We start from the raw sequence: 15,424 nt of genomic DNA, 5'->3' as shown, positions 1-15,424 counted from the left end.
TGAGGCCTCTGTTTTCTTCAATTCCTCATTGAACATTTTTCTTCAATCATTTAAAATACCTCAATTCAAAATAGTCATTTTGGAGAGGTTGTATGAGTTTAACCCCCAGGGTTTTGTAATAAAATGTTTTATTTGATATCAATGCAGAGTTCGAGTATTATTTTTCATCTTTCATGTGACTGCTGGTGAAGGAACCTGCTGGTCTTCCTCCAGGTCTTCAGGCTGACGTCAACCATTCTTTCCCCTCTTGGGGCAAAAACATCAGCTCAGCATCTTCAAAGCAGCCGACTGGTTTCCCATGATGCCGTGTGGTCAGACCACTGAGAGAGAAGAGGAACATCAGGAAACTTTGTTCCTGCAGAATCAGATGTCTGTCTCACACTCAGGGTCTGACCCCCTCTCTCTTTCCATACAGAGAAACCAGAGAAGGAACCTGAAACTGGTGTGTGTGTTTATGTGTGTGTGTCTGACCGAGACTCATCATGTGACTGCAGGACCAGCTGATGGTAAGTGTGTGTGTGTGTGTGTGTGTGTGTGTGTGTGTGTGTGTGTGTGTGTGTGTGCATGTGTGCATGTGTGTGTGTGTGTGTGTGTGTGTGTGTGTGATGTACTTATGCAGAGGTGTAAAGTTACAGAACATTACGTTAAGTGAACTCTGATGACCTGCGGCCCCTCTGGAGGGGTGAGAGGGAAATACAACTCACTTTAATGACTCATATTCTCAACATGACTGACAGTTTATTTAATATCTGTAAAACTTAACAGCTTGTCACTAATATGCAATCAATAAAAACATTTTAAGAGTGAACTACTTCCACACTTACCACATCTTGATTTAGCTGATTACAACTGAAGTAAATGTTTTAGATGAACTTTTGCTGAAAATGTCTTTTTTTTATTTTAGGTTTAATGGAGTAGACAATAGTAAGTCAAAGCTTTCTATGTAAATAAAATATGTTTGCAATTTGGATTTTTATCCCCCAGAAGGCTATAAAAACAGCACCCACAGGTTGCACAGACCAACTTTCTCATATATAACCTTATATTTATATTTAACCTGCACAGCAATATTATCAGTAATGATCAGGTATTATAATTGAATTTGTTATAACAGTATGTTTTCATTTACTTTATTGTAACATAGCTGCTGTGGTGAGACACTGTCCTCTGGTGGAACAAATCAGATGAGCTCTGTAGATCTGATTCAAACTGATTTTTTATTATTTTGTCTATTATTATTATTATTATTATTATTATTATTATTATTATTATTATTATCATCATTATTGTTATATGAAACTTTATTATATCCATCATTAAATATAAGATGGTAAATTGATGGTTAATCCAACTTTTATATTATCTATAATCTATAATAATACCTATACTTTAGTGTTAACTAATTATTAATAATGCCATCATTTATTATTGTATCATTGGTTTGTGTTATATTAAATCATTTATAAATGATATATTGTATAGCTGAGAGAACATAAATACATTCTGATTGCAAAAATTGCATGCATTATACATTTTGTATAATATATTAAGTCGTCATCCAAATAATGTTTATGCTTTCCAAAATATTTATTCACCATTTAACAAAACAATTGATAACCATTAACAAAGTGTCACAAATGAATCTATGTAATAGTATAATAGTGTATAAAATGTTATAATGTGTGAAACAATAAATCAGCAGCAAATTATTGCAACTACACAAATCCCTGCCCATCATTGAAATTAAATGCTAACAAATATGGAAAGAGAGGTATGAACCTGCAGAAATGCCTCACACCAATGATTATGTTCACTAAAGTGTCAGAAATATAAAATGGATTTTTTTTTTCTGTTTTTCATACTTTTCTTTAAAGTCAGTGTTTTAGAGGTGTAAGTTCTCTGTGTGGTGCTGACGACACCTTCGATTAAGACACTTGTAAAATGATAAACAAAAAGAGGTTCACTGAGCGCTCCAGAAACTAACTGCTACAAGTGTTTATACTTGTGAAGAGAGCTTTGCTTCGAGCTTATTCAATGTGTTGACTCAAGACGCTGCCCCATTGTTTTTCTCTCTAACTCCTACTCTGTCGTTCTGCGTTTTAATGTTGTTGACGTCATGTGTTCTGAATGTTTTTAACCTTTGCTTTGACTTTATACTGCTCAAACATTGTGACAGAAATGGTAAGAAGTTACACAAAGTAGTGTTTCTATTAAAGAGGTCATAATTTGGCCACTTTACTTACTAAACATCAATTTTACATATTGGTACTTTAGCCTTTATTGGACAGGTTACACTGAAGATACAGACAGGAAACATATAGTTGGGATTTTTCGGTGACATGGTGCGGCTTTAATTACAGTGAATTTTTATTTCAACAGCTCCGGTGGACAATTTTTTTTTTAACGCAAGTTAGTTTAGTTCAACATCACTGCAAATTCCAACCTCAATAGTAAATATTTGAATGAATTCATACCTGTTTTTGACATTAATCTAATGTCAAGTACTGGATTTCATTGGATTTTACAGGTGTACCTTATAAAGTGGCCTTGGAAATCCACAATCCTTCCAAGAAGGCGGTGTATATGATGAGGTCAGAGCCTAGATACCAAATATCTGTACATTCTCTATAGTTTCATAATAATCCACTCCACATGAGCTGGCAGTCTCAACTGTTATTCAAGATCTTTCAATATTTTTTTAATCCTGTCTTTAGGACTTTTTAACATCACGATTTAATGATGCATGTGGTCTCTCCAGCAGTAAGAGCTTACTAGTTTCACAGCAAAAGCCTCCCTTTGTGGTCCAGTATTTGTTCTCATCAGCCTCAGTATAACTTCTAAGCTGCAAGGTCAGGGGGATGAGGCGAGGACATGGAGAGATAAAGGGATGGAGGGGCGACTGAAGTGTTGTTTTGTGTTTTTTTGCCATCATTCTTTGATAGTTTAGTTTGTTATTTTCCAGCCCATTCATTTTTGTCTTTGTTTCATCACCCTCACTGTCGGTGAGTCTTTCTCTCCAGGTGTCTCTCTGGACTGTTCCACTCACATGTGCTGAGAGGGGGTAACCTGTCTTTAAATGGACTGTTCCATGGTGACAGCAGAGAGGGGAGAGCTGGTGAAGGTGAGTGTGGCCACACTATGAGCTATCGCCAGTGCCGTACCTGGACATTTATTCACCGAGTGCCTCTCCCCGTCGCCCCCACTTGTGTGTCCCGCCTCCCCGTCCTCCCTCGCTCCCCTCCTCCTTGTCCTCCACACTCTCTTGAAGCTGTCCGTGACAAAGCAGTAAACCACTGGATCCAGGCAGCTGTTCAGGCTGCTTAAGGTAACTGTGATGTGATAGGCAAGTACATGCCCCGTCCCTTGGTTAGGCCCCTCCTCTCCGACTTTGACCCGGAAGTAAACCAGCACCTGCCGGACGTGGAATGGCGTGAAGCAGATGGTGAAGACCACCAAGACAGTGGCTAGCAGCCTAACAGCGCGCGCCCTCCTCGCCCTGCTCTGCTGGGGCATCAGGCCTTGGCTGGCGGAGAGAAAACATGCGACGCGCAGAGTGAAGCCCACCACGGCCAGCAGGGGGAGGAGGAACTCCAGGATGGTAAGGTAGAAGAGGGCAGGGATGAGCACGCAGGAGGAGCTGAACTCCAACGCAGTAGTCTGTAAAAGATCCCAACTATATTTCCTTTAGACATAATAACACTCATAACACATAACATTTTCATGAGCCCAGTTACAATAAACTTGAAATAGCACCTTTGAAAGCAAAGTTAAAATATGTGTTAAAAACAAATAATATAAGTAATAAAATCAAAAACACAAGATTAAACAAGATTCAATAAACCCGTAAGATAAACTGAGATTTATGGGAAACATATTGAGTTTGCCTGCCTGAGCTCCTACAATACCCAAATCATGTATGTAATAAATAAAAGGGGATCAAGAAAAGAGCCCTGGGGAACCCCACAGGCAGATCTCATTGTGAATAATTCAACTGACTAATATTTTCTTCTCATATTGTTTAACTTGAAGGCTCTTTAGGGGCCAGAAGAAGTAAAAGTATTCAGAATTTCACAAGACATATACATGAGAAAAATAATTATATTCTATTATTTCAGTAAAAATGCACAAGTGATTGCTTTTCTTGAATCCTCTAGTGACTCCTTTAGATTTATCTTGGGACCCTTTGTGGGGACCAACCAAAGTTGGGAATCACTCACCTAGCCAATTCAAAGCTTCACAATCACATGGTGACCCATTTAGTGTTTAAGGCCTGAAGTGGGTCTCCCAGCCTGCGCTCCCTAGTCACTGTAATACTCCTGACAAGCTTTACCAAACGTTTTACGTCATGAATAGGTCTTAGGGACAAGTTTATACTGTTAAAGCCACGGTTGGAAGTTTAGGGTTTTTCAATGAAACCAAATTCCCCTAAAAACCATCAGCTCAAATGATATGGTGTGCATTTCCAGTAACACAAGCACCTTTTTGTTTGGATTATTGGACTGGAGCTAAAATTATTAAAGGTCTGTGTACAGGTCTCTGTGCATTAGCTGGCCCAAAGACTTTACTGCCATAGTTCAAGCCTTTAAAGGAATAGTTCAGATATTTTGAAGTGGGGTTGTATTATGTATTTGTCCATTGTCAGTGTGTTATCTATAGTAGGTGTGTGTATGCATGTCTATTGAAGGAGACTTCTTTTCATTTTTATTCTGTTTAACCCACGGTTGAAGATCTATTGTTTGTGTTGTGTTTGTAGTGCATGTGTCTTCACCTGGAAAGAGTAGGTGACCACAACAGCAATGAACCAAACTGTGGCGCTGACACACCTGGCTGTTCCTGTGGTCCTGCATCGATGGAGAGTACCGGACGCATGGACAACAGCGAGGTACCGATCTATACAGATACTGGTAGGAGTGGAAGGGAAGTCACAGATGAAAGCAGAAGTAAAAAAGGTTTCTTCAAAAAAAGCTTCTTTTAAATGTTAAATTAAGGAGTGACCCACCCACCTGGTCAGAAACAGTATACTGCAGTACATGTTGACAAAGTAGCTGAAGGTGTGAACGTAGGAGCAGGCCACACAGCTCCCTCCACTGTGGTATAGAGCAATGCGAGCGGGCAATGACAGCGCCACCAGCAGGTCAGCCACAGCAAGGTTCATGGTGTAAACCACAGAGGCTGAGGAATGGGTGGAGGCCCCACAGAAGACGTAGAGAGCCAGACTGTTGAGGACTACACCGACCACCAGCATCAGACAGTTACACACCTGCAGCAGAGGAGAAGCAGTCAAACCTAGTCAGAGAAGGCAGGGAGGCTGTACTTCAAACTAATATAAAGTCATTTTATTATTATTTCTTGGGATTCATTTAGTCTATTTTTCTCTTTGGCTTCTTTATACCACGTGCCATAAATACATTTTACCTTTAACAGTGATGATTATCATTAAATGAAGGCTTATTTATGTGAAAATGTGGACTAACATGATCCCTTCTTCTACTAATTGGTGTCTTGTCTTACCATGAGAGAGACCCACACAGCATAGAAGTCTTGGTACAGCTGTACATCTAGGTGGGCTAACCTATGCAGGTAGGGTGCCCCCCACCGCTGGTCCCAAGCACTGCAGTTAGTAGGGTCAGAGGTCAAGAGGGGCAGGAGGGGCTTAGTGGTGGAGCTGAAGCTATTGTTGATGAGAAGGCTCTCCATTGTTTGAAAAGGATGAATGAATGACAGGTTGGGGTCTGAGTGGCAAGAGAAGTGAAGAAGAACAAGAAGAAAATAATCTGGTACATAACAGTGTCATGTTTGACTTTTAAACAAACATCTAAAAGTACGTTGAGGCATCTGAGCTCACATTTCAACAGAAAATGTATCTTTAAGCATGAAATATGTGTGCAAAACATTTTCTGATTCATTCTGAGAAGAAGTTACAGTACCATCATTTGACTGAGAAAAACTAAAGTACATGTGCATCTCAAAAAGTTAAAATATCATAGAAAAGTTTATTTATGTCAGTAATTCAGTTCAAAAGGTGGAAATAACACATTATGTAGATCCATTACACACAGAATGAAACAGTTCATGTCTTAATTTATCTAATTTCTTCTAATTATAATGATTATGGCTTATATTTAATGAATACCTAAAATTCAGTGTCTCAAAGAGTGCCTCTGAAAAAAAGTCTATCCATCTATATGCACTCAATACTTGGTATTTTGACTTGAACTACTGGAAAGGGACTTTTCCATGATATTCTAATGATTGAGATGCAGCTGTATATGAATAGTAATACATCATCTGCATAGAGGGCAATTTTGTGTTGTGTTTACTGAGGTAGCAGTTAAGACATAGCAATGAAACTAGCTTTTGCTTCATTTTTTACTTTGTTATAGTGAAAATAAAATCTCCATGTGGCAACCTCAGGGGCTGAAAAATTAAGCAAGCAAACATGGAAGTGCCAAAAAATGCAGTTCCTTGACTGGCCACTTGAGGCTGGCTCGAAAAGAGAATCAATCCCGATAGACCTCCATGTTAATATGCTCAACTTTACAGCAGAAATAAACATGTTTACAGCCTGGTACAGAAAATGCTTTTAGTCTCTGTCGCTTATTTTCCCCATGTTGGGGGGTGGTTTTATAACTCACCTGTTTAAAGCTATGCATAATTAATAAGGGCTGTTTTCAGTGACAGGTGGGTGCAATCTTAGATGGCATGTTTCAGCAACCAGGCTTCATTTGTCCTGCCTCAGCTCATCCATATTCCACCTCTTTGCTCATTTTTTGATTAGCCAGGCATTACAGAGACTACGTCCATGTTGTATACAGTGATAATAATACTCCAAGCCTCATCTGTTTGTAGTTTAAAGGCTAAAAACGTGCTTGTGCTGTTACTGTCTATGTTAAACCATCACCCAGCAGGAATTTAAAGTAATAACAGGAGCTCCAGTAATGTTTGCAGCACTGGAGTCAGCTGTAGATATTGTATTATAAATAGTCTGAAACAGCTCAAATCTATATTGATCCAATGTGCTCCAACTGGCTCAAAACAACTCAACATATTCCAGCTTGGTGTGCAGACACACACATACTAAAACCTAAAAGAATGAGTAATGACCGCTCGGTAAAAAGTGGTCAACATCAGCAGAAGTTAATCCAGAGAGAGAGACTTCAGAAATCCTCGTTTTATAAACAACGTCCTCTCGTACCGTAGAGGCGACTGAATCCATCTTCATATGTGCTCTAACAGGATCGGACACTTTCAACAAAGTTAAGTGTCTGACCTTGTGTGTTGCTTTAAACACAGTATTAATTTGAGCCTTGTCAGTGTGTGCTGCTGTTTAACACACCGCTGACACATGTTGTGCTGAACATGAACGTGAATGTGACACATCCTGTTGAAAGGCGGGGAGGCTTTAAACTCCTCATCATGTAGATGGTGTTCACTTTCGAGAGGTTCGAGGTGAATGTAAGTTAAGCTAAAAATAGAACAAGATTTTAAAGGGACTCTAGCTTGGCTGATAGAGAATGTGAGAAGAGATAAATGGTGGAAAATAATAGTCTTGAATCTGCAGTGGGGAGCTGCGAATATAGATAATCATGTTGAACAAATTAAATTAAATTTGTTCTGTAATTTTCAAGATGTAATAATACCTTTTACAGTGTGTCCTTGAGAATTTATCGGCAGTTGGAGTTTAGCTCAGTTGCCATGTAGATGGATCTGTTGACATGTAAGCTTAGAAATAGTTTGTGAAACGACTATTTCCAAGGACAAGAATGAACTTTCCTGTCGTTTTAGCTGCAAAAGATTTTCAGCTAAAATATGCTCAGCTCTGATATAAATGTAAGACAGAGATGGAGAGTGATAGAAATCACCAAACACATACTTTAAATATAAGTTTTAAAGTTTCTACTTCCCATAAAACACACCTGTTACTGTCTCAGTCAAGATTTTTGGCAACCCGTCATGGTAAGATAAAACATGTTTGATTATTGAAATAGTACTGCTTAATTTAGAGGGATTCATCTCAAATAACACTTGTGATATGATATTTAAACAAATTCAAATGAGTTTCACCTAAACAGGACTTGGCAACTTTCTTCACTAAAAACAAGGCAGATCACCTGGTGGGTTTCACAGTTGAAAGTGTTATTTGACAGACCTTAAAATGTCTTTCCTTTCCTTATAAATACCAGAGACGGATGAGCTTCTATCTTTTAACACGTCCTGTCTGATGAAAATCTTTCCACTCTTCATCATCATTTAGTCAGATGGATAAAACATGTCTGAGGGCCTGGACGAAAAATTCCTTCACGCTGGAATCTTGTTCCTGATTCAACCATTTCTTCAACATGTCGTGTCCATGTGCGATAACATTTATGTGCAGTTTATTGTTCCCCAGGACACAGACAAGATTGGATCATATAAATTCAACTGTCAGATCTTGAAAAGCATGCTTTAACTTTAACAACCTTAAATCTGTAAAATTGAAGAGTTCTAGACAGGACTAAGAAATTCACTTTATGTCAGCTTTAATTAATGAAATCTCCAGTTTTCCCATAAGGTCCCATCAGAAATCAATGAGCTGCATGTAACATAAAGATGAGAGAAAAACAACTGTGACTAGAGGGTGCTGGCAAAGTCTTGTTGGGTAAAATAAGTGTTTCTTTCAAATATTATTACACTAGGTTTCAAGGCATGCAGACCTTTATGAGAAATGCGCTAAATTGCAACATTTTATTGATCTTTTCTTGTCTGAAATGAAATAAGAGAAAACAAATGTCAAACAAGATGTCAGAAAAAAATATTTCTGAAACATACCTTGTGAAGACAAAGAGTGAAAAAGCTCTCGTCCAGTAGATCCACCCACAACTTCTTAAAGTTTCAACGTTTATCCTTATGATAAAGTTGTTTTTAGTCTTCTGCTTCTTCTTTTTTCACTGTGCCCTCTATTCTTTCTGCAGTCAGTTAGTAAACACAAGAGACTGAGTAGACAGTTGGCCCCTCCGAGTGGGATGATTGTATCATCAGGCAGCTGGACCTCCTCCTCGTCTTCTTCGCAACTCATGCTCCTGTCTCACAGAGGTGCGATTCAGGAATAAATACAAATTATAATAGAATACAGTAGAAAAAAATTGCCTCTAAGTTCCTTATATACTAATTTTCTTGCACCTCTCTGGCTCTATTCTCCTTATTTTATCAATCCCTGTAACCTTCTCTCCCTCCATCACCCTGCTTTATCCCATAGATAGATAGATAGATAGATAGATAGATAGATAGATAGATAGATAGATAGATAGATAGATAGATAGATAGATAGATAGATAGATAGATAGATAGATAGATAGATGGACGGACGGACGGACGGACGGACGGACGGACTGACTGACTGATTGACAGACAGACAGACAGACGGTCTTGCCCACAAATTGAAGGGTTTCATAAGGTGTAGTTAGGTGATTTCAACATATTGATCCAAGGAAACTTGACTATAAAAAAATTTGACTATAGTGAAAATCATTGGTGAGAACATAAAACCCATGTCATGTTAAGAGGATAGTGAGCTGGGGAACATATACATGCTCCTCTACAAAGAGTTGAGGTAAGGTTATGTAAATGAGAGATTTCAGTTTTTGATTTCTAATACATTTACATAGAAATCCCTGCAGCCTTTGTCATGGGTTATTGAGTGTAGATTGATGGGCAAAAACATTGTTTGTGATTACATCGAAAACAGAAAGTGAAGGCAACAGGATCTGATCAGGGTCTGAAACAACAGTTGAAGTGACTAGTAGACAAAAAAATTAGCAAAAATGAAGTCACAGAAACTCTATCTTGTCTCTATGAGGCAAAAGAAAGGAGAGACTGGAATGGACTACAGTAAAGTTTATTTAATGCTGTCTCTGGGTGGTCCCACACTGAAAGGGTCTGAAGGAATAAAACATATGTCCTTCTCCACCTCTGTTTGTCTCTGTATAAATACCTGAGTCAATTAGAGAAGAGAGGGGCGAATAATGGTGAAGAAACAGACAAAGAAATCTAAACTGTTTCTGCTGATGTTTTTACGAAGCTGCCAGCTTGTGAACCACTTTAATTAAATTTACACGCACACTTCTAGGAACAGAGAGAGAAAGAAAGAGTTCATAGTGAAGGAGAGGGGGATGGAGAGGAGGTTTTTTACATTCATTTTAACAGAGATAAAGTGAAGCAGCACCTCATAAACCTCAGTGACATAAACAGCTAGAGAGATGGCGACCACTCCAGTGTGTTTGTGTACATCCAGGTGCATGTGTGCAGCTGTGTACTGTACATGTCAAAATGTAAAACTGCCGTAGCACACATTCATTCATCTTCACTTCATATGAAACTTATATGGGACTTTTTATTATTTTACATTGCTGGCGATGTCATTTTGCAAAGGTCCTGGCTAATGTTTGATTGAATCTTTCTTGGCTTGTTCAAATATTTGAAACCTTTGTCAGCCCGGCTTGTTTAAAGTGCTGGAGACAGAGAGGAAGGATGTCTCTCTTGACACTTTAGTGGGATTTACTGGGTGAAAGAAGTGCTGAGATGCAGTTGTGTGTAGGAAATCTATTTGAAGAAACTGTTATTGAATTAAAGGGCACTCCAACCACTCGAAAGCAATTGAAAGGTTAATTAACTTAAGCAATATTTTCTAAGGTCTCAGGAAATTACTAAAGTAACATTGCTTGTTTCTCTTTGGATGGACTCTTAACAAAAAGTCTGTGTTACAAATGGAGTTTGAAAGTGGTTGGCCTTTAAAAACCACAAAGGGTCAATTGAAAATAACCTATCAAGTTGCATTAGGCTAAGTGTAGGATCCAAACCAGGGTAAAAAACACTAAATCCATGTCTGTGTTTTATCTGTTTTGACAACTGCAAAGTGCAGCACAAATTGCAATGTTATGGCCTTCATCACAATGGTCAGAACAGCCCAAATGAAGCAGAAAATGTAAACTGTGTAGTTTTTGTAATGCATCTTCATCTAGGAAAAATGTAGTGGATATACCTTAAATATTTTAGTTATGTCTATATTAAAATTAAAAAACAAAAATCCTTGAATTGTGGTTTCATGTGTGAACTTGTAATGCAGCCCTATGTTGGGTAGTATTTTGATATACAAATGAAATGAAGAATACTGTGACATATTACTACATTACATAAAAAGAAATAAATGTATATATGAAACAATCTCTAGGATATTCTGAAAGAAAATAGATAAACTTGGAAAATAACAGATTCAATTATCTTATTTCTATCCCCCCCCCCCCCCCCCCCCCCAAAATCACTTCAGAAACAATTTCTAGGATATTCTGGAAATTAGATAAACATCGTCCAGAACTTGATATTTTACTTGACAATGTATTATTATAATTACTACATATATATTGCTGTGATTCATATTTACATTATGGCGTCAACATGAAAATGGAAGTTTTAATTAACAACTAGAAAATGTCCTCTTGCGATTGTCCCGTGGCCCTAATAAATTACAAATAAATAAAGTTTCAGGTTTACGTGAAGAACGCTCAGAATACATTAGTCAGGCTTTTTGTTGCCCCGGCGACCGAGTTGCGTCACCATTAAAGAACCGACGTGAACAACGTCAAGAGCTTCTGTTCCCTAGCGACAACAAAATAATAAAGAACTGGACATTACTGTTTTTTTTTTGTGTCCCAATGAGAGACGTGGGAGGACATTATAATAAACAACGAGTCTGATTTAACCAAAACGTTTGAATTTAAGGACTGCGGAACGGGCTCCACTGCTCCACACGGAAGCGGTAGCGTTGGAGACGGAAATCAAATCTGTAAACAAACGTAACGTTTGCTAGCTAACAGGTTTAGTTAGTAACTTAGACGTAAACACGTGCAGAACGACTGAGGACCAAGCCCAAAGAAGATGTTTAAAAACACGTTTCAAAGCGGATTCTTGTCTATTTTATACAGTATCGGCAGCAAACCGCTCCAGATATGGGATAAAAAGGTGAGCAGCGATTCAGTATGAATGCTATGAACGTAGTGTAGCTTCCTTAGCTAGCCATGCTAAAGCTAACATTATCAGGGTTAGTTGATGGCTAAATCTGATAATGTTAAAACTGTCTTGGAGTGTGTTTTGCATGCAGTGTTCAGTAATCTGACAACGCTTGTGTTAGTCACATGTCGCTTACATTGGGAAATATATAGGAGGAGGTAATCTGCTTCAGCAAAGACAAAGAAATTAAGTCAATAAATTCCATATTTTTGTTATTAATTCAGCTCTGAATAGCGCTATCAAGTTTCTTTCAAGATTATATTTCGCCTTGTTGATATTTAAAGTAAACACGGGTTACAGTAGTGTTTGAAAACATCAGTATTAATCTGCATGGAATTTTGAGGATTTGTGACGTTAAAGAAATATGAAACTTTCAATGTATCACCTTAATGCTGTTAATTTAAACAACAGTTTGGTTTTCAGAAAGCCCACAGTTCTCACTCATTTCTAAATATAGCAGGATACAAGGTGGGCTGAAAGGCGCTGTTGCTAAGCAACCGTTAAAATAGTAACAGAGCAGGATATGATATGGTGAGGTTGGCTAACTTCAATGGTGGGAGAAGTATTCAGATCTTTTACTTGTGCAACAGTAGCAATACTACAGTGATAGAAATACAAATGTATTCGCATCAAAATATACTTAAATGTAAAATGAGTCCCATTTATTAGGCAGAATTGCCCATATTACTGGATTATAATCAGTGATGCAATACGTGTTTATCACTTTTATGTTGCAGCTGGTAAAGATGGAGCCAATTTAAATACATTTTGGTACTTCTTGGTATCTTAGCCTATAATAATACATCATAATATATAAAATGATTTATGTTCTGTAATCTAAATCTGCAAAGACACTAGTAACGAAAGCTAGAAAATTAATGCTGTGGAGTAGAAACTACAATATTTGGCTTTAAAATGCAGTACAGTAGAAATATGAAGGACAATAAAATTAAAATACTCAAGTTGTGTACCTCAGAATTGTTCTTAAGCAGAGTACTTGAGTATATATACTTGACTACTATTACTGCTGGTTAACCTACAACAATTTGAAGATATAAAAGGTCCAGACAGTTTTTGTCACCATTACTGACTGCTCCCACATGACAGTTAAATAGTAACATAATATTATCAAAAACTAAACAAACTCCTCGGTTAGTACTTGTAATAACTAATGTTATGTATTGGTGACACTGTTTCTAAATTACTTCAAACATATCTTTAGCATATGTGTATGTGTATTAACATGAGCAGCTTCTTGTAATTTTTTGTCCAACATCAATACAGATATATCTGCAATAAACTAATATCTGCAAAGCTGAATGATGGTGACTTTGTCAGTGCGATACAGGTTGCTTTCTCCATAAAACCTTTAAAAAATACTGTTCTGTGTGTTCACAGGTTCGGAATGGTCACATCAAGAGAATCACAGACAATGACATCCACTCAATGGTGTTGGAGGTTGAGGGGACAAATGTCAGGTGAGTTTGTGTCCGTTCAACTCATTCTTCAGCTCATTAACAGCTGTAGTCAGCCTCATTCATTCCCTTGTCTTTTTTATTTCTTCTTCTCTCTGCAGTACAACATATATAACGTGTCCCGCAGACCCAAAGAAGACCCTGGGCATCAAGCTTCCTTTTCTCGTTATGATCATCAAAAATCTCAAGAAGTATTTCACCTTTGAAGTTCAGGTAGGGTAGCCACTCTTAAAGATACAGACCACTTCCATGTCTTGTGACACAATAAATCTATTAATTCTTTACCCCCATCTTTACAACTTTCAGGTGCTAGATGATAAAAATGTTCGCCGGCGGTTTCGGGCAAGTAACTATCAAAGCACGACACGAGTGAAGCCGTTCATATGCACCATGCCCATGAGGCTGGATGACGGCTGGAACCAGATTCAGTTCAACCTGTCGGACTTCACCAGGAGGGCCTACGGGACCAATTATATTGAGACGCTGCGTGTCCAGGTTAGTGCAGAGACGGCTGAGGAACCAGCTGTCTCCAAATACAACATGCACCAGTGTGAGTTTATAATCTTTGTAGTCAATGTTTCTACCTTCATCCTCCCTCTAATGTCTGATCTGTTTTCCATTCAGATCCATGCAAACTGTCGAATAAGGAGAGTGTATTTCTCAGACAGACTGTACTCAGAGGACGAGCTCCCAGCAGAGTTTAAACTCTACCTTCCTGTCCAGAACCAGAAAGCAAAGGTACCACACACGCACAAACATGCACTACATATACCACATAGTTATGTCTGCATGGTACAGTAATGTTACAGAAGGTTTTTTGAAAGTGGATAGATTTTTATACACCTAACACCCGTCTGTTTGTGTATTTGTGTCTTGCAGCAGTAGAGATTCTCACCCTGCACTGTTCTCCAGACCTGATGTGGAGTTTGTCTGTAAGATGTTCTGTGTGTAGACATACGATAAACATTAAAACTTTGTAATATTGATATTTTTGAATTATGAGTTTTGAGTGCCGTCTTGTGTTGCTCTCTGCACAATAAAGTTTTTTATGGACTTATCTGTCCTCCCAGTTTTCACTGCAGACTGTAGTGGTTCAAAGATGAAATAATATGTTTTTTAGGCATAGTTTGTGCCACATTTTACAGCACTCATGCTGTAAGTGTTGGCAAATAAGACATTAAGGATAGTGCAAATAGAATAAAGGCCAAAATCTTGTCCCTAATAACACAAAGAAAAATAGAAGAGTCCATCCATCAAATATAAATAATCTTTATCAAATGACACAAGTAATTTCAGGTGAAAGACTATGAAAATGATGCATTCCCAAAACATATAATCTTTGTTTCACTTTGGATTTTGTGTACAGTATGAATAGATCTGTAATACATTAATTGTACTACATGTTGCATTACACAATCATCCAAACACAACTAAAGGCATTTTCAACACAATAGCAGACACAGTGCAGTGATAATGTGGAAACAGGAATTGCCAGGTTTCAGGTAAATAATAACAGAAAACAGATAAGCTGGGAGATGCAACTTATTTTCTGGAGTTATGATAGGTCCATCTCAAGATGAGGTTACGCTTCTCATGCTAAATGCAGAAGAGATCCAAAAAAACGTAAAAGCAAGGGCAGAATAGAAGTAAACAACTCAACTGAGTAAATACATTTTTCAGAGGAAATAATACAAATTAAGAAAATAATTTGTTTGAGTTCGTCTCACCATTGAATGTTGCCAGTAATTTCTGACACCGACTAACTGTAATCATTTTACTTCAGTTATTTTACATTTCTTGGTATTGAGATAAAACAGTTGTCAATTAGTACTCAAAACAGTGTTGCTACATGTGCTACTTTAGGAATCATCAGGTCAGTTATTTACTCTATGCCACTATTTGTCATG

General features: G+C 37.9%; 2 protein-coding genes across 2 annotated transcripts; one reads left to right on the top strand and one right to left on the bottom strand.

The window, feature by feature from the left end:
- Nucleotides 1-3,072: 3,072 nt before the first annotated feature.
- LOC131985302 (G-protein coupled receptor 20) lies at nucleotides 3,073-5,697 on the bottom strand. Its single transcript, XM_059350348.1, has 4 exons — nucleotides 5,512-5,697; nucleotides 5,004-5,260; nucleotides 4,769-4,901; nucleotides 3,073-3,657 (listed from the first exon to the last, which is right to left on the bottom strand). Exons 1-4 carry the CDS (start codon nucleotides 5,695-5,697, stop codon nucleotides 3,073-3,075), a joined length of 1,161 nt encoding a protein of 386 aa, XP_059206331.1.
- Nucleotides 5,698-11,645: 5,948 nt separating this feature from the next.
- Nucleotides 11,646-14,503, top strand: cfap20 (cilia and flagella associated protein 20). Its single transcript, XM_059349716.1, has 6 exons — nucleotides 11,646-11,994; nucleotides 13,441-13,520; nucleotides 13,619-13,730; nucleotides 13,824-14,012; nucleotides 14,142-14,255; nucleotides 14,397-14,503. The coding sequence occupies exons 1-6, from the start codon at nucleotides 11,911-11,913 to the stop codon at nucleotides 14,400-14,402; spliced, it is 585 nt and encodes a 194-aa protein (XP_059205699.1). The 5' UTR covers nucleotides 11,646-11,910; the 3' UTR covers nucleotides 14,403-14,503.
- Nucleotides 14,504-15,424: the final 921 nt, after the last annotated feature.

This window comes from Centropristis striata, chromosome 14, assembly GCF_030273125.1.
Source record: "Centropristis striata isolate RG_2023a ecotype Rhode Island chromosome 14, C.striata_1.0, whole genome shotgun sequence".
NCBI lineage: Eukaryota > Metazoa > Chordata > Actinopteri > Perciformes > Serranidae > Centropristis > Centropristis striata.
Note: the sequence above shows the minus strand (reverse complement) of the source record. Positions and strands in the feature narration are given on the sequence as shown.